General features: G+C 52.1%; 1 protein-coding gene across 3 annotated transcripts in view; it reads left to right on the forward strand.

Annotated features, from left to right (window-relative positions):
- SH3PXD2B (SH3 and PX domains 2B) overlaps positions 1–15,451 on the forward strand; it is an 82,436-nt gene extending 66,985 nt beyond the window's left edge. For all 3 annotated transcript variants that reach the window (XM_075102420.1, XM_075102419.1, XM_075102421.1), the window contains 7 exons: positions 3,175–3,309; positions 4,803–4,907; positions 6,950–7,067; positions 8,347–8,573; positions 9,153–9,202; positions 9,698–9,823; positions 10,747–15,451. In XM_075102420.1, coding sequence (XP_074958521.1) covers positions 3,175–3,309; positions 4,803–4,907; positions 6,950–7,067; positions 8,347–8,573; positions 9,153–9,202; positions 9,698–9,823; positions 10,747–12,243 — 2,258 coding nt within the window. In that variant the 3' untranslated portion in view covers positions 12,244–15,451. The remainder of the gene's footprint in view (positions 1–3,174; positions 3,310–4,802; positions 4,908–6,949; positions 7,068–8,346; positions 8,574–9,152; positions 9,203–9,697; positions 9,824–10,746) is intronic.
- Positions 15,452–17,934: the final 2,483 nt, after the last annotated feature.

The following is a 17,934-nucleotide window of genomic DNA, read 5'->3' on the forward strand; positions in this document are numbered from 1 at the left end:
ATAAGAAAGTCCTCCCTTTTGGCACTGATACTGGAAAGCCTGGAAGTGGAAAGGCATGTTGCAGGAAATGTTGCAAGCAACCCTGTATCCTGAGATTTCCCACCTGGTTTTATACGTCTCAACATTTTGGGTGAATGGCCAAGTTCCTGGTCAAACAAAACCTGCAAAGATTTATGGGCTGACCCATCACTCATATGTGATGTGTCTTGAGAGGAAGGTCACCGTGCTGAGCAGTCCTTGGCTTGGTAGCTGGGATGTGCACTGCCTGAAGGCAGCTTCTGCCTGGCCCTGCCTGCAGAGCTGAATGCATCTCCCCGGCAGCTCTCCTGCATCAACAGCAAGCATCAGTTCTGCAAGTCCAGTCCAAGGACCTTAGTGGTCTCTTGACTCAATGCACATTCCTTCTCTAGGCCACGTTTGTGTCAGTCTCACAAGTGAGGGGTGTTCAGGATACACAGTCTGTGCTCCTGCCCACAGCTGTCTGCAAAACTCACTCTCTTGTGGTCCCTGGACTGTACTACTGTTTCCTCCCCTCCCCAGCTGCAGAGCTTTAGTACTGTCTCCATCTTAGGTGGTAAGGTTTACACCACTGCTATTTTTAAGAGCCTAAGTCTGCCCATAAATAGGATGTTTTGTTGTTAACTTAAGTGTGTATTTTTGTGATTGAGGACGATTATGCCAGGTGAAGGCGCTCCTGAAATTAACTCCCACTTCTTCCTCCAAGCTCAGTTTACCACTTCTGTTGCTGGTTTAGTAGGTACATTGGAGGATCCAGAATAGCCTGCTGAAACTACAAATAGCCTCAGAGCAATGGGTGTAATTATAGCGAGGGAGGCAGAAAGGAGAGTACTTCTCTCTTCCTGTAGCTGTTATGCTTCTCTCAGGGGCTGGGTAGATCCTCTGATCACTTCAAGCACAAAACTTTAATTGAGCTAGTAGAACAGATAGTCCTAGCATCCGCCATTCACTTTAGAGGGCTATTTTTAATTCTGTCTGGTGCCCCACCTCTGGGTTTTGGCATGGATGAAGGTTTCATTAGCGGTAACAAATCCTCTGCACTTGGTCAGCTCAACTGGAGCTCTGCAGAGTGCTGTTTATAGCAGAATAGCACAGACAATTTGCCTCCTCTTCCTTTAAATAAGACTGTCCTGAAGGCACATTGTTCATTTAAATCTTTTTTGTGGTCCTTCTTTCTCAGAATCAGTTTGAGAGGTTGTGACCTTCGGCACAGGAGAACTTCTCTGGGGGGCAGCAGAGCATCCTAGGATTGCTGAAGACCTGTTAGATCTTGTCCATCCCTACTCATCTCTCTTGTTCCGATCATTGCAGGATTGTGCCTTGCAATAGATTCCCCCTTAGGAAAGATCTTTTGTCAGGCTGAGACCTCTCACGTGACGGGGGAGCCATGGGAGTGTAGGTGCACTTGCCCATAGAAACTTCTTCCTGATACATAGCCTGAATTTGTCTTTGCTGCATTTTGCCTTTATATCCCAAGGGACCATCGTTCTCTGTCATTTATTTCTCACACCCTTTAGAGACTGGGAGGTAATCGTCCCATGTATCTGCCATGCCATAGCAGCTAGAGGGCTGGGCCAGATGTGGTTTCTGCCCCAAGCCAAAACTTGAGGCAAAACTCAGAGTACGTGCACAGCCCCTGTAAATTTGACCTAACACCCATGACAATGTGTGTGATTCTTTTGTATCACTCGTACTGTAATAATTAACACTACCCTATTTCCAAAGCACTTGGCAAATATTAATTAATTCTTACTGCACCTGGGGAGAGCAGGGTAATATAATAGTGTCATCTGACAGATTGCAAAGCCACAAGGCAAAGTGTTGTGTTGGAGGCCAGAGCGAGGGCTTGGGGTGGAGGGGAGTCATAGGCAAGAGTTTCTGACACATTTTTGCTTCTTGGAGGCTTTTGGAGGCAGATGGAGAAGTGCTGCTGGTGCTCTGGGTAATTGAACGCCTTGTGGCTGGTTTAGCAGGAGGCTGAGCCTGAGCAAGCGCCCTGCTCAGTGGGGCTGAACAGGCTGGACTCAGCACTGAGCTCACACAGTGCCTGCTCATATGGGCCAGCAAAGCCCTAGGTCACTTCGTGGTCTCCCTGCACATAGCAAGCCTCGTGCATATGTGGGAAAAGGGTAGGTTTGCTCAGTGTATAGGGACAACCTTGGGGCCATGTTTCTAAAACAGAGGTGCGAGCGGGAACCTCTGTTGCAGTGCTACCATAGCAAACAATTTCAAGCGAAGGGAGTGCATCTATGTCCAGAGCACTCTCCTAAATGAAAATGTGCTTGGAAAATACAAGCTATCCTTGCCCTGCTGTGCCTGGCTGCTGGTCCCCTGACAGACAAGGGGGCTGGCAGCACTCCCAGGTGCCCCCTGGCCTTAGCCCACAGTGCCACCTGCAGCCTGCCTGGGCTCCGCAGAGCCACTGCCACAGCACCCAGCTCTCCCCACTGCACCTGTCTCGCCTCTGGGTATTAGGCCCCTTTCTGGCCAAAGGAAAGCTTTGCTTCTGGCTCCTGCCCCTTTGCTCTTCCTTGGGGTATTTTTTTTTCATTTCTGACATGAAATTGGGATCTCCAGCAGGAGGAGCAACAGGAGGAGCTGAGCAGTGTTAGTGGAGCAAATAACAGAGAGGGCAAACCATGCTTCCAGGTTGTCAGAAGGCGGCTGAAATATATAAGGGCAGTGATGGCAGGGGGACACTGCTCTGTCCTACAAATGCCTCACCACGTGGCTGTCCAGACTTTTTAGCCAGGACCAGCAAAACTCACCGCAGGTTGTGTGTACTGAGCTGGTCCATGTGCTGGGGCAGCTGATGCCAGTGCACGGGAGACTGTCCTGAGCCCCCCTCAGCCTCCAACATGTTGCTGTGCGCTTCCATGGTGGTGGTGGGGTTGCTTGGATGGCTCTGTCTGTGGGCAGGAAGGTGGGTATCAAATGAAAGGTCTCACCTGGCCATACCCATCTCACCCGGCTGCTGGTTTGGTCTCTTCTCCTCCTCACTCTGCCCAAGTTTCTGGCTCACATCTCTCACGCTGGGGTCCCCAGGGTGTCCCGGAGCTGCTCGCAGACGAGCAGGTGTTTGGGAGTGGTGGCCCACGCTCTCAGGAGCTGGTGCTAACCCTGGCACACGGGTCGGTTCTTGTTCCCCCTGTGCAGGAGCTGACTCTGCATCGGTTGACCCCTTGGTGCTGGAGCAGTATGTCGTGGTGGCAGACTACCAGAAGCAGGAGAGCTCCGAGATCAGCTTGTGCGTGGGCCAGTTGGTGGATATCATTGAGAAGAACGAATCAGGTACAGAGTTTGGCTTGGCAGAGGGCTTTGGGTCTACTCCATGTCACAGAGCAGGGGCAGGAATAGCAATCCTGTATTGTGTTTTCCTAATAGAACCTTAAGCAAAACAGCCTCCAGGCACCTCACAGGGATGTCCATGAATGGTCAGTTGAGGCGGGACGTGGAGGAAGTGGCTTCAGTCTGCAGGATGTCTGTATGGATGTGGACAGGACTTCAGGGCTGTCCCTAAAGGAAGGATCTGATTATCCGTGTGCTGAGCGCCAGGCACTGTCCATCTTTTACAGTTTCTGCTTTATGCTTCTTCATGCTGAAAAACTTGGTCAATGGATCCTGTGGACAAAATCCATGCCCAGAATTGGCAGGCTTGTTTTATTGACAGTGGGGGACCCTCATGGTGCCCATGAAAGCCCCCATTGTATATTCACAATTCCTGCCTCTGAACACAATGAAGCACCCGGCCATGGAGCAGGGCAGGCAGCCGAGCTATTTGCTTGCTTCAAATCTTAAATTTGTTCTTAACCTCTGCAAAGGGATTGATTCATGTCATGGGCCCAACTTCTGGAGTTTGTTGAAAAGGGGAACTTATTCCCTGAAGTTAATAGCAGTTGTTTAGGTGGGTTTAAAGATAAATTGTGATAACAGATTTTAAAATTCTGGAAACCTGGTCCCCAGAGGATTAGTTGTACCAGCAGCTGTTCGAGAATGGGGAAAATAAAAGCAACCCTGAAGCAAGTGAAACCTATTAGCACAGCCAATTCAAAAGATACGGCAAATAATTTATTTATCAAATATCAGCCCTGGTTTTCCCTTCCATGCAGGTAGCTGCTGATTCCCTCCTTGACAATCTAGTTGTCTTTATAAATAACTCACTGGTGACATTGAGGATAACGCATGGTCTTTATTTTTTTCCCCTACATACACAAATAGCTTGTACTTCTAATAACAGAAGAGCGCATGTTTATTTTGATTGGACACTGAGGGTGGCCCAGAATTGCTCGTCTGGCCAGGTTTCTGCTGGGAGAGCTCATGTTTTAATCCTGCATTTGCTCTTAGCTTTTAAAATTTGCTGTTTCCACAAATGTAAAGAAGGTGAGAGCACAGCAGGAGTCGGCTATCGATTTGCAGACAGTGTATTAATCTCTGCTAATTGGCCTGGGCTTGCTGACCCAGACTGAGGGAAAATGAACCACAAATGAAAAAAAAAAAAAAAAAAAAAGGAAAGCAAACATGATGGCTGGAGCCATTCAGTTCTCAGAGTCTCTCCCATTTTTCATGGGGAGGGAACTGTACATTTAGATAGCATTCTCTTGTGCTGCTGTCTGTGTTCCACTTGAAATAGAGCTTGGCTCAATAGCTTTGGGGTCATCCCAGCCTCCCATGTAGGCAGCAAGGACAGGGAAAAGCCCCCCCGGCTCATGGTTTGGAGGGTGGGAGGGAGTGAGTTTTTGGCTGGTAGGAGCCCTTGGCTGAGCCACCTGCTGTTTTATTCTCAGGCTGGTGGTTTGTGAGCACATCAGATGAGCAAGGCTGGGTGCCAGCGACCTGCCTGGAGGCCCAGGATGGTGTCCAGGATGAGTTCTCAATGCAGCCCGATGAAGGTAAGAAGCTGCTGGAGACATCTGCCCAAGCTTCTTTGTGCTGAACTGCACTGAACTGCTCACAGGACTGCTTAGCCGTCCCTGACTTAGGCAGGGCAAGAGCCAGGGAAGGACAAACCCACACATGCTGATCAGTCATGTCTGCCCATAATGGTCCTGCCTTCCCCAGTGCTGTAGCAGGAGTGGGGCAGCTGGCCGCTGGCAGTGTAACTGCTGACCTTTCTGCTCCCTCACAGAGGGGCTGAAGGTGCCACATCCAGGGAACACCCAGTTCTGCTGTTCTAATGCCTCCTTTAGGCCCCAGGGAGCTGTTTCACCTGCACTGGAGGAGGAGCAAAGCTCAAGTCCTAGGACAATTCCCTTGTCTTCTAAACCCTTGCAGAACAAAGAGCGTGCATGAGCTCACATTATGAGACAGCAAGGTTGTAACCTTTGCTTAAAGCAAATCTGAAATGCCCCTGGAGAACGCATCCTTCCCATTGACAGGGGAAGCCCCTTCCTTGGGGAGACGGAAGTGGGAGGGGAAGTTCAGACCAGGGAGGCCCCCCAGAGGGTTCTAGGCAAGTACAGTCTCTGTGCCACTCTCTGGTGTCAGCCCTGTCTCTTGGACCTGAACTGCCACCTCCTTACATCCTCTCTTGTCCTTCTCCTGCTTCCCCAACATGCTCTTCCCAGTCCCATGGAGATACTGGTCTCTGCCCAGGCACGTTGGCCGCCGTCGGACTCTTGGGGACTTGTACACCAGTGGATGGGGTCAAGGTGGACTTCAGAGAGACTTGTTCATCTGCCCATGTTTTGTGCTTGGAGCCTTGTTTGCATGTTTGTTCACTTTGCATGTGATGGACCCTGTCATATCAGTCCTCAGTGCATTCTCTACATGCTCCTCAGCCTTCCATTACGCCCACTCATGTACCCGTCTCTTTCCTCTATCAGCTATTCCTTCTAACTTGTTGAGGCTTGTTTTGTGTAGAGAGGCTGGAGTTTCTGCTTTCCCCCAATACACATATGCAGACTTCTTGCAGCTGCTGCCTTAGTTCCTGTAAGAGTAACTCCTCTGAGCCATAGCCCAGGGGCAGGTGGCTCAGATGGGGTCAGGTGGAGAAGAGCCAGCTTGGTTTTGTTGGATGTGACAGGGCATTTACTGCTATGACTCATTTGCGTGAAGGGGGTGGGAAATCAGGCCCTTCGAGGGCTGTGCTTCTCCAAGAAGACTAAGACAGGAAACGTGCACAGTGGGGATATATGAATGTCCAGAGGTGTGGATTTTCGAGGTAGACTTTTCCCAAAATGTCCTTCCCTGTTATGGCACGGCTTAAGCACAGGCAGTTGGTTTCCTGAGTTTCCTCCAGAGGGGACAGGACAAGGTGAGGGAGAGGGGTGGATGGTTGGACTTGTTTGTCTGACACATTGTCTGCATGGCTGTTAGGATATTTCCCTTCCTCTTGAAGGGAAGAGCATCCATGTCCCTGCTTACTGTTGTTTGGTCTAGTGGACAGGACATCGGACTCCTCCAGGCTCACCACGTGGCTTTGACCCACCTGTTGAACAGGGTAGTTCATGTACACCTGCGGTTGCAAAGTGATTTGAGAGCTGTGCTTAAGAGCATGGTGGGGGTGTGTGTGTGTGTGTTATGCCCTGATGTCTATGGGATTTCTTTCCCTCTGTAGAGGACAGTTCTTCTTTAAAGGCTCTGGGAAAAAAATTTTAACTGAAATGGATGCATGGAAGGTTTCTGTGAAGAGCAGGTGAAAGGAGAATTGTCATATAAAAGGTAGTCTTTAGTCATAAGGGAGAGGAGGAACTGTTTTAGACAACTTCTTAGACCAGACTAGCTCACCAAAGCTTACATTCCAAAATGCAGCCATGTTTGTTTTTAAATACATTTCATTGGCATTTCTTTTATGAACGGTTGTGTATCTCTGTGTGTTTGCACCTGTACTACAACAGGAATCATCATTATATAAAACACTTAACAGTTGCTCAACTGAGTCCAGGCTTCTGTAAAACAATATCTCTGTGAAACTGCACTTTCTTCCCAACAGAGGAGAAGTACACTGTTATTTACCCATACACCGCAAGAGACCAGGATGAAATGAACCTGGACAAAGGGGCTGTGGTGGAAGTGATCCAGAAGAACCTGGAGGGCTGGTGGAAAATCAGGTACCATCCCTACCTCTTCCTCTTCCCTCGCACTGCATCTGGGACTGTGCAAAGCAGAGACCTGATGCATGTGGGATGTACAGTCCAAAGGCAAGTCTAGGGTATTGGGAAGGACAGAGTATCAGAACTCATTTCTCTCCATCCCTACAAAGACTAGCTGACGTTCAGAGCTTCAGCCAGGCATAGGTGTGGTTAAACATCTTTAAAATCCCTGTTTCCTGTGCTGGGAGGTGGACTGCATCATGGCATCGCATGCCCCAACAGTGCAAAGGGAACCGGTATGAGAGCATTAGAGTTATGTCACGTGCTGCTGATAGTAGAACCATTGAGTGTCCTGGAGGCAGGCTGGATCCTCTGACTGTGTTAGGAGGCTCCTGCAGAGAAGGTCAGGTCCGTTGTCCGGAGCAGGTCTGCTGTGTGCAGGGTGTGCTGAGGCCAAAGACTCCAGATCGTCCCGAGCTGATACTTGTTTTCTCCTGGAAGCTCATTTTCTGTCGTTTGTGGTGTAGCAAACAGCTGAACTTGAGCAGGGTGGGAGCACACGCTGCAGTTTTCTTAACCTTACATTGAACCTCTGGTCTTGGCAGCAAGAAATCCCCAGAAAAAGGTCCATTGACTTTTTAAGCAGAGGAGAGCTGCCATGAGAGCTCTAAAGGCAGTTACAAGCCCAGTATCTCGGGCCATCTGAGCATAGTGGCTGCAGCCCAGCCAGTGAGGAGAGTCTCTTACGCTGGTGTGGGACCCTCCAGCATGGCAGGGAGACTCCACCGATGCAGTTTTGCAATCAGATCGCAGGGCTGCTTTATTTCCTGAACAGTGCCGATTGAGAGCAGGGAAGGGATCCAGGGTCCAGTGCTCGGGCAGAGGGCTTATGCTTTCTCCAAAGACCAGGTGCATCAATCCTAGCAGCAGCGCTCTGGTTTTCCCCTCTGCTTCCCCTGCCAGTGCACCTCATTCCTGAAACAATGCCATTGCTGAGGTGAAAAGGAAATTGGGCTTTGCAGCGTTACCAGTCCTCAGCCCACTGGCTGCAGCTGGCTTGCACAGGAGCATTAGTCATGGCTGGAGCTCTCAAGGTGCCCACATGCCACAGAGCACGACACCATTTTGCCTAGATTGTGCAGTACCTTCAGTCAATGCATGTCCTGAGTCTGGCTCTGTGGATGTCTGATGGCTCAACACCACTCAAGCACAGTGGGTCACTCATCCGAGAAGGGCTTGTGGCACTGATGCAGCGTGGGGGCTCTGCACAGTGATGCTGCCGTTGTTGCCACTGCAGGTACCAGGGCCAAGAAGGCTGGGCCCCTGCCTCCTACCTCAAAAAGGGGAATGGAGAGATGTTCTCGCAGAAGCTGGGGTCAGGCTCCTCTGCTCATTCATGTGCCTTGGATCTGGATGGCATCTCCCGGCAGCAGGTCGTGGCAAGCCGAGAGAAAGACGGGCTCGCTGGCCAAAAGGATGGGAGATTCGACAGCCGTCCCCTGCCCAATGCTGACATCCGACGCAGTAAGTGGCCAGTCAGAAGGAGGCCAATGGTGTCTGGGGTGTCAGCACAGCCTTTCCTGCAGGCTTTTGGGTGACATAACGGTGTGTGAGGGAGGCAGAAGACTTGCAGATGCTGTGAGCTCTGCAGCAAGGTCTGGAGGTCACATTGCAGAGGCAGATGGGACACAAGCACAGTGCTGCCCAGGGATCTGCTCAGGATCAGCAAATGTGATAAAAGCCTCCCCCCTCCCAGACTGGAGATACTCTCCTCTCAGAAATTGGGGCATTTTAACCCCTCTGCAGGCCAGGTCTTCTGGGTCAGGCCTGCAGTGAAAAAGGAATTTCATGTGGTAACCTCAGCTGCATTGCCCAGCAGCACCTGATGGTGTGGAGCTGGTTCCTCTTCCAGAGGGATGCCCTCTAAAGCTGGGTCACCCATGCCACTCAGGGTACCAGGCAGGCAGGTTCCTCCTTTAGCTTCCTAGCCGATGGGGCAGGCTTGGTCCTTGTCTTTCTGTTTTCTCTTTCATTTCTCTTTTGTAAACGCATGTGTGACCAAAGGCCAGAAACTCAACAGCATCTGAAATTCTTCCTCCACAGAGTCACCAAAGATGAGGCAGAGACCCCCTCCTCGCCGAGATCTCACCATAGTAAGTGCCAGCTGATGTCAAAGAGTAGCAACAGCAAAGGGAGTTGGAGAGGAGCACTGAAAGGAGCTCTGGTCACTGGTTATTCTTTGCCTGGGATCTTGCCCCTGTACCATGGGCTCTGCTTTTGGTCAAGGCTGGAGTATGCATTACCGCCTCCCTGTTGTCTTCAGTCTCTTCTCTTTGCATGTGGGCTTTAACTTAACTTTTGTCCAGTCTGTCCCACAAGACTGGGTTGCAAGTGGGAGGCTGCAGACTGGCTCTGTCCCTCTGCAGAGGGTGACTTTGCTGTCATCCAGAGGTCTGGCGCTGAGCAATTTTCTGCTCAGCCTGGAAATGGTTTGCTGGTTTGTGTTGATGAGGGTACTGCCTGGGCACAGCTAATCTCCCTGGTTGGCCATGCTGGCTTGTGTCTCTGCAGGCTGGTGGTCTGTGTGGATGTTGTGTTGCGCCTTCTGTAGAAACACACTTGATGGGTTTTCTTTTTTCTTGTCACAGCCGCGTGGTTTGAACCTGCCTAAACCTCCTGTTCCTCCTCAAGTGGAAGAGGAATATTACACCATCGCTGACTTCCAGACCACCATCCCTGACGGCATCAGCTTCCAGGCAGGAATGAAAGTTGAGGTGAAACTGTCATCTCTTCTCACATCTTCACATCAGTGCAGCACTCCTGACTCCCATTGGCCTGGGACCTGTTTCAGGCAGGAGCTCCCTCTCCAGGCAGGGAACATCTGCTCACCATGGTATTCTACGTGGAAGCTGAGCATGTTTGCGCACACTATTGCCTCTGTGGACTGTTAACATACCAGGGCTCTCCTGGAGTGGGAGAGAAACCTATATGAGCTTATGAGACTTTGGAGTCCCTGGTGCTCTTGGTGGCCTCCTGTCCCCCAGGTGTGTGGGTGCTGTGTTGTCTGAGCTAGTGGAAATTATAACCACATCACTGCTGGGGGTAGAGATGGTGGTTTTTTTCTTATTTAGGCCAGGTGTAAAGTTTAAAGCACTTGCGGAACTGCTTTCCTAGCACACCCGCTTTTGCTGGCAGAGTCCCTCTTGCAGATGTGATTTTGCTTTTCAAATTGTAAGCTGTGCCTTTCTAAGAGGATTTTTCCTTTATGACTGCCCCAGTCAGCTCCTCCCAGGTTCCAGCTCCACTTCTGGAGCATGCGGAGGCCAGATGGCTGCTGATCTGTGGAGTATTGCTGCCAGTTGATTGCTCCAACAGTGCCGCGCAGTGGCCACTGCCAGTACCCAGCATCCCAGTCCTGTCTCCCGGGCCAGATGGTGACAGCTAGCTGCAGCTTCTCGACATGTCTATGTCATTCCTGGGTCTCATGGCACGCAGGTCCCCTTCCCTGGCAGAGTTCATTAGCAGGTTCCCCTCCTGTTAGGATAGCAGTCCCATGATTACATGGCTTTTGGTTACCAGGACAGGGAGGCACCAAGGGCATATACCACCCTGACATCATTTCAGAGACACGCAGCATCCCCTCTTGTGCAGAGAGGGCTCCTGCCTGGATGTCTGAGGTTTTCTTTCCTCTTGGCAGGTTATTGAGAAAAACCTGAGCGGCTGGTGGTACATTCAGATTGAGGAGAAGGAAGGCTGGGCCCCCGCCACGTTCATCGATAAGTACAAGAAAACCAGCAATGCGTCCAGGCCGAATTTCCTGGCTCCACTACCCAACGAGATGGCCCAGCTCCGGCTCGGTGATGCCTCAGCCAATGGCAGTGCCAGTGAGGAATTGACAGGACCATGCCGTCCTCTGCCAGAGGCTCCTCCTAATGGTACAGACTGTGGTGGGAAGTGGGCCAAAGACTGGAAGGGGAAGGAGGCTCCCAAGAGTGGGGACCTAGCCTTTGCCAGTGGTTACGAGGAGATCTCAGACCGTGACACAGAGGAGAAGCCCAGCCTGCCACCCAGGAAGGAGTCCATCATTAAATCAGAAGGTGAGTTAATGGAGAGGCAGAGGCCTCCCCCCAAGCCCCCAGGCATGATTTTGCCCATGATCCCACCTAAGCAGTCAGTGGCCCCGAAGGACAGCAAGAAGCCTGAGTTGAAACCAGAGAAGGGCAAACTCTTCCAGCTGAAAAACGAAATGGGACTAGAATGTGGACACAAGGTGTCAGCCAAGGAAGTGAAGAAGCCAAACCTCCGGCCTATTGTTAAGCCAACCAAGCCAAAATCTGAGCCCGTGGAGGACAAGCCTGAGCCCATCACCCAGAACCCGTTCTTGAAGTCAAGACCTCAGATCAGGCCAAAACCTGCTGCAGCCTCCCGAACTGACCCACCACCAGCTGATGATAAACTGGACATCTGCAGCCTGCGCAGCAAGCTTAGACCTGCAAAGTGCCCAGAGAAACCCTCCGAGCAGGACACCGCTCCTGGCGAAAGCTCCTTCAGTAACGCCGTGGTCTCTTTGGAGGCTTCTGGAAGGTTTCAGGAGCGACCAAGCACGGAAAGCAAACCCCTACCCAAGCTGGACAGCCACCCTGTGAAAGAGGCACAGCCCAAATCTCCTGTAGGCCCAGCAAACACTGTGGGTGCCAGGGAGCCCCCGCTGCAGCGCCCTGTTGTGCCACCCCGGAGACCACCCCCTCCAAAGAAAACTGGGGGTCCTGCCTCCAGCCTGGCAGCAGAGCTCAGGGCCCCGGCACGGGAAGTGCCTGAAATCAGGTCATCCCCGGTGCCAGGGAGGCCCATGCTGGTTCCTCCAAAAGCCAAGCCGTTCCTCTCTACCTCTGTCCAAGATGAAGCCAAAGTGAAAAGCAGCATAAGCCCAAAGGTCATATCCAAGCCAGTGGAAAGAGGGGAAGCCAAGGAGAGGACCTCAGCCCCAGTATCCAGTCCGGACATCTCCAGGGAAGCTCTCTATGTGGCAGTGGCAGATTTTGAAGGTGATGAGGAGACCAACAGCTTTAAAGAAGGGACTTTGTTTGAAGTTCGTGAGAAGAACAGCAGCGGCTGGTGGTTTTGCAAGGTCCTGACTGGGGGGCCATGCTGGGAGGGCTGGATCCCTTCCAATTACCTACGGAAGAAGCCATAGCCGCTCCTCTGCATGGCTGGACGTTCCCTGGTCTCTCACCTGAGTATTTAATTAGCAGATTAATTTATAGTTTTCTGTGAGGCTAGCTTTAAAAAAAAAAAGATAATAACTGAGATCCCACGCACCCCAGCTGGTGCCTGTTGGCAGCAGTGTGGAGGAAGCAGCTCAGCCTCCCTTCCCCACCCATATACTCCCACCCGCCCTCCTCCCCGCATCCTTCCCCTGAGCACTGTGCTCCTGTGGCCATGCCAGCAGCCTAGCTGTGCAGCCAGAGCTGCTCTGGCCAAGCTTTGTGGCATACAATGGCTACCATGGTTCTTTCTGCTGGGGAGATGGACCTTGATAGACATTTTTGCCACCTGTATGGGGAATTAAAAAGAAATATGGGGAGAAATAGCCAGGGAGAGAAGTGAAGTATGGAACAGTGCCAATGAAGGACATCTGGCCGCACAAAAGGATTTGCCTTTCACTGAGGCTCAGGGTCACAGTCAAATGTTGTAGGTCATGTTGCTTAGTTCAGGTGTGTAGCAGAGCCACAGGGAATGTGGCAAAAAGGAGGAATGATTGCTCAGAATGGGGTCCCTGTAGCTCTGCATGCACGTGCAGGCACAGGCATTGCTCTGGTTAAGGGCTGTGCCTTCCCCCCGTGCATGCCATGGGACCATCCCTTGGTCCTTCCCTGCTCTACAATGACAAGTGTTAACTTAAACATCCTCCTGGTAGAAAAAAAAATACAGAAAAATATACACATGCACATATATAACAGGTCCTCTCTGTGCTGATCCAGGATGCTATGCAGGCCTCCCCCTTGCAGTATTACAGCCACCAACAAGAGGTGTTTTGCTTCAGTAGCTGAAGAATACTATGCAAGGCATGGAGGACCAAAACGACCCCAAAAGCCCTGGGAAGAGGATGCTTTGTTTTCCTTCTCACACAGACTGCCCTGCCTGTTGGACTAATTGGGGACCACCCGTTCCCACGACCCACAGAGCTTTCCTGGGCTGGCAGGCAGCAGCCAAGAGGTGGGTCCTTCAGTAGGTGCTGATATTATCAAGTGCAATCGAGAATGTGGGAGTTCAGCTCCTCATCACAACCAGTTGCGAGGCATGTCTGGTGCTCAGGGGCTCCCTGCCTTGTTTGTCACCCCATCTGCCTGTCTTCCAGGTGCTTTCATTTCATCCTGTGTGGTGGGCTGTTTGGGGGCTTCGGGTCAAGCAGAGCCTGGGGTTTTTCTAGCTGCCATTCCTGCCTGCCAGGCCTAATCTTGCCTGCAGTGTTGCTTATCCCAGCAGGAGGATGAGCATGGATGAGCTGTCATTCCTCAGTGCTGCTTTCTTCCCTTCTGTACTTGGCTACTTGCAGATTCAGGGCCACATTTCTTTCTCTGGAAGAGCTTTAAACTCAACACCTCTGTGGGTTTCTTGTTGACCAAGCCGTTTGCCCTTTCTAGTCTAACTGCAAGTGCTGCAGCCGCAACTCCGCAGTTGCGTTGCTTTGCTGCTGAAAAATATTCTAGTTTTCCCTCTAATTTGAGGCTGCCAGAACTGAAGGAGTGTTCTTCACTCCCCAAAACACTCACTTCCTTCTCTGTCCCATATTTTCTACCCTCGAAACATGGAGTTGAAGATATCTCTGTACAGAATGAAAATGGTGATGCCTCAGGCCAGGGTCATTCTGGGAGGGTGGTGGAGCAGTTTGTCCCAGCCCTGGTTTGATCTGATAGAGAAGTCCTGACCATCCCAGTCTGGCCTCATATCCAGAAGCCCCAAGGTTCAGTTTTAGCCGTGGGAATGCATGCACTCCAGTCTCCAGCTGATTCCTCTCCCTCCCACCTATGGCTTCTCTGGTGGCACATCAGCCTCTGATCAGGCTGACTCACCTGAGCTGGCAATAAGCAATACATCTGCAACCCAATCCAGTAACAAAGCTCCTTGTGTGGCATGTTGCGAGGTGTTGATGTGCTCCCGAGAGAGTTGCAGGGTGGATTGGGGGAACAATGCTGCCTTGTTTCTGTGCATCTCTTGCTCCAGTAAGTTGGAAAGGAATGGGGACAGGATAAGTTAAGGCAGAGCTGCCCAGTGACCCTACTGTATCTGGGGAGGGGACTGGACCTGTGTCCCCCATCCACTCTGGCACTTTAACGCAGGGGGTGGAAGGGCTATGTGCCCTTTCCCTGTGGCACTGCTCTGTCTTTACTGAATGGCCCTTTAATCTCAGAAGTGTCTCTCCCTTCTCTGTCTCAGAGACCTCACTGCCCCCTGCTTTCCTCAGAGGGGACAATGCTATTTCTGTTGCCTCTGTACTGAATGAGGGCTATTTCTGCTTTTGTCCCAGACTGAACCTCAGAACTGGTAGTGCTTCATTTTGCCGACACAAGTACTGTATTTGGCTCATTGAGCGTGTGACAGGATTGCTTCCTTGTTCCCAAAGACCTTCTAAGAAGGCAGGGTGAGTGCCCAAGGCGGGGGTCACCCTTGGCAGGGTGCCGACACCTCCAGCCGTACCCCTTCCTAGTGCACTTCCATCTGCAAAGGGACCACAGGCTGGACAACAGCTCCCATCGGGAAGATGCCAAGAGCCATTGGGTTGGCAGGGCTTTACCCCCCCCCAACATCTGACATGTGCCCCCCAGTTCGGCAGCCACGCATGCCCTCTGTACCTTGCATGTCAAACGTGGCCAAGATCCCTGACTACCTCGTGAGGAGGACGAGGGTGGCTGGGGTCTCATTTCCCTGAGCTTGGCCGCAAGTTACATCACCCCATCAGCCAAAGACCAACCTCCCTCCTTGCCCACCACCAGCGCAGCCCCAAGGCCAGGGCTTGGAGCAAGGAGGGGCATTACTGCGGCTTGGGGCAGAAGAGGCGGGTGTTGGGGGAGTCCCACAGCTTGGCACATCCTTGGCAGGCTAGAGGCCCCTGCTGCACTCTGCTCCTTCTTGCAAGCTCTCGAAGACCATTTGTCTGTCCATGTCTCACTATATTATGTAAGCGTGTATCTACATTACTGTGGGCGGGTGGGGGGGTTCAGCGGATGATAGATGTAGCTGTGTAAATGCCGTATCTATACTTTTACCATTAGGGGACTGATTTTTTTTTTTATTCAGTGGGCTTTGCGTTTTTTTTTTTTTTTGTGTGTTTTGTTTGTTTGGGTTTTTTTTTTTAAGAAATAAAAAGAAACTGCTTGACTGGTTTCAAGCACCCTTGTGAACCCATGTCTGGTTGGTGTATGTCTGGGGGTGCTGCACGGCGGTTGTCTTGGGAGGTGTGCTGCTCTCCCACCTGGAGTGATGGCAGCTTGGCCAGGGCTGCTCGTTCGGGCTCTGGCACATGCTGTTTGTCGCTGCAATGGTGGTACTGGCAAGGAGCCCTGAGCCACTGAGCTGCGCTCCCTTGTGCTGTGGAGCTGCCATCCCCAGGTGAAGCATTTCTCTGTCCTCAGGTGCTTTTCTCTGCCAGGAGGTGCTGCACGGGGGCTTGTGGCAAGGGTTTGTGGTTTTGATGTCTCTTGCAACGGTGCTGGGGCAGGTCACAATGCTCCGACTTTTGACTTATGATTCCTGGCCTTTAATAGCCCAGCTCCTCCATTGCCTCTGTGCCCCAGTTCACCTCATGGGTATCCCGTGCTGGAGGCACTGCAGGAGCAGGGTTCAGGTGTGGGTATGTGTGTTGTGTCTGTGCTCTGCTCTGGCTGGGGTGGGATGTTTCTCCTGTGCAGTGTGGCTGGGGGAGGGCTGCTGACATATCAGCACTTCCTGTGTGGGGTTTTAGCCTGGTCCCCACTTTGCACTGTGTGTACTCTGGTGCTCATGAGAAGGAAAAAGGTCATTCCTGGGTTAAACCATGTTCAGCAAAGCTTTGCGTTTTCTTTCCATACCTATGACCCAGTAGACAGAGGAATGTTGCACAGCTGACCCTCCCAACCCTGCACCGGTGGGACATACCATCTATCCAGGCAGCCTTGGCTGTTTTCCCTGCAATGCACAGCAGTGCCTGGGAGCGGCAAGGGTCCTGGGGACCCTGACAGCTCCTTGGGTCTCACCTGTGGGGTCAAGCCCAGATGGGCATCCCAGCACATGGAGCAGCGCAAGTTAGCAATCATGTTACTTTAGGCTCAAGCCAGCAGCTTAAGCCTGGTGATTTTGGGGGAAATGTGGGGTGGGGTGGGGGGGAAGAAAGGGAGAGTGCCTGCCCACCCTGAAGGGCTCTTGGGGGTTCAGGCTGGCCAGGGTATGGGGCTACATTAATTGAAAAGGCTCAGGCAAAAGTAGGGAATGGACCCCAGAGCCCAAGTGCCTTCTGGCAGAGGGCTGTGGTATCACACACCTGCAGTGCTTGGTAAGGGGGTAGGAGGAAAGGCGGAAAAAAAAACATGCAAGAGCATCTTCCACTGGTCTGGCTCACCACCTGCAAGCCTGGGACATGCAAGCCTTGTCCACGCTCACCCCCAGCTTTCAGGTGTCCATAACCCCTCTAGCCGACAGTGCTGCAAGGAGTACAGGCAGGGCTGTGCAGGCAGCAGGTAACAGCACAGTGTCAGCTACATTGCACGTAGCAGTGGGGCCTGCCTTGGTCTCCCCTGACAGCTGGTGTTCACTCACCTGCCTGCAGCACATGCCCTGTGCCAGGAGCAAGCGTCCACCCACCCATGCTCTGCGCAGCGCTTACACAGCAGCAGCCCAGCACACAGTACCTGCCCTGAGGCTGTCGCTTGCCACCCAGCAGCAGAATACATTGGGGAGAAATTTGGGGCTTGTGACATATGCTGGAGTATCACACTAGTGGGGCCTGTCCCACCTCAGTCAGCTCCTTGCAGCTGGCACAGTGCCACACCGCATCCCCATGGGCACGCTGCTCCTGGCACTGAGCAATGCAGGCCGCTGCCCAAACCTCCAGTGCCGCAAGCAGAGCTGGCAGAGTGTTAGAGTTGGGCTTTGTCCATGGGAGGCTCAGTTTGGGCTGGTACGTGCGTCATGGCACCCAGGCTGGCAGAGGGGAGGAGAGTAGAGGGGGGCTGCGGGCACAGGTGATGGGAGCGGGTAGCAGTCCTCCATGCTCTCCCCGGGCTTGGGCCAGCAGCAGCTGGAACAGATGCCTCACACTAATGCCAAGTGTGGTGCAAAGTCGCTCCCCGGCCTGAGACTGGCAGCATTAGTCTGTTGGCAGCTCACAAGCATCGGCTCTCTGGATAAAGTGGGGCAGCAGAGTTTATAAAAAGGCATTTTTGGCATAAATAGCCATTGTTGGGCTTTTTCGCCACCTGCGGCTCACAAGAGTTTTCGTGCAAATGCTTAAATATGGCCATGTTCTTGCCAGGGCAGCGTTATGAATGGATTCTTCCACTCCACTTTAAACCACATTTGAATCTGCTTGACTGGTGTCTGGTTTCAGCAGGCCACATATTGGGATATAAACAGTTTGCAGAGCAGCCTTCTGTTGGCCTCTGCTTGTGAAATAAAGAGCCAAGCATCGCTACAAAACAAAACAAAAAGAAAAAAAAATAAAAAGCAGCCCTCCTGCCCGTGTCTGCATCAACCCCTCCCTGGGCCAGCCAGTGCAGTCCCCAGGCTGACACAGCCCCAGCACAGGCACAGGAGTGGGGCCAGGCTGGCAGCTGCCTTGCTTGACATGGTGCTGGTTCGATGAGGAGTTTGGGGCACTTGGAGAGGGCATCTGCCACAGGATGTCCCCACC

Source organism: Phalacrocorax aristotelis, chromosome 8 (assembly GCF_949628215.1).
Source record: "Phalacrocorax aristotelis chromosome 8, bGulAri2.1, whole genome shotgun sequence".
Classification (NCBI taxonomy): domain Eukaryota; kingdom Metazoa; phylum Chordata; class Aves; order Suliformes; family Phalacrocoracidae; genus Phalacrocorax; species Phalacrocorax aristotelis.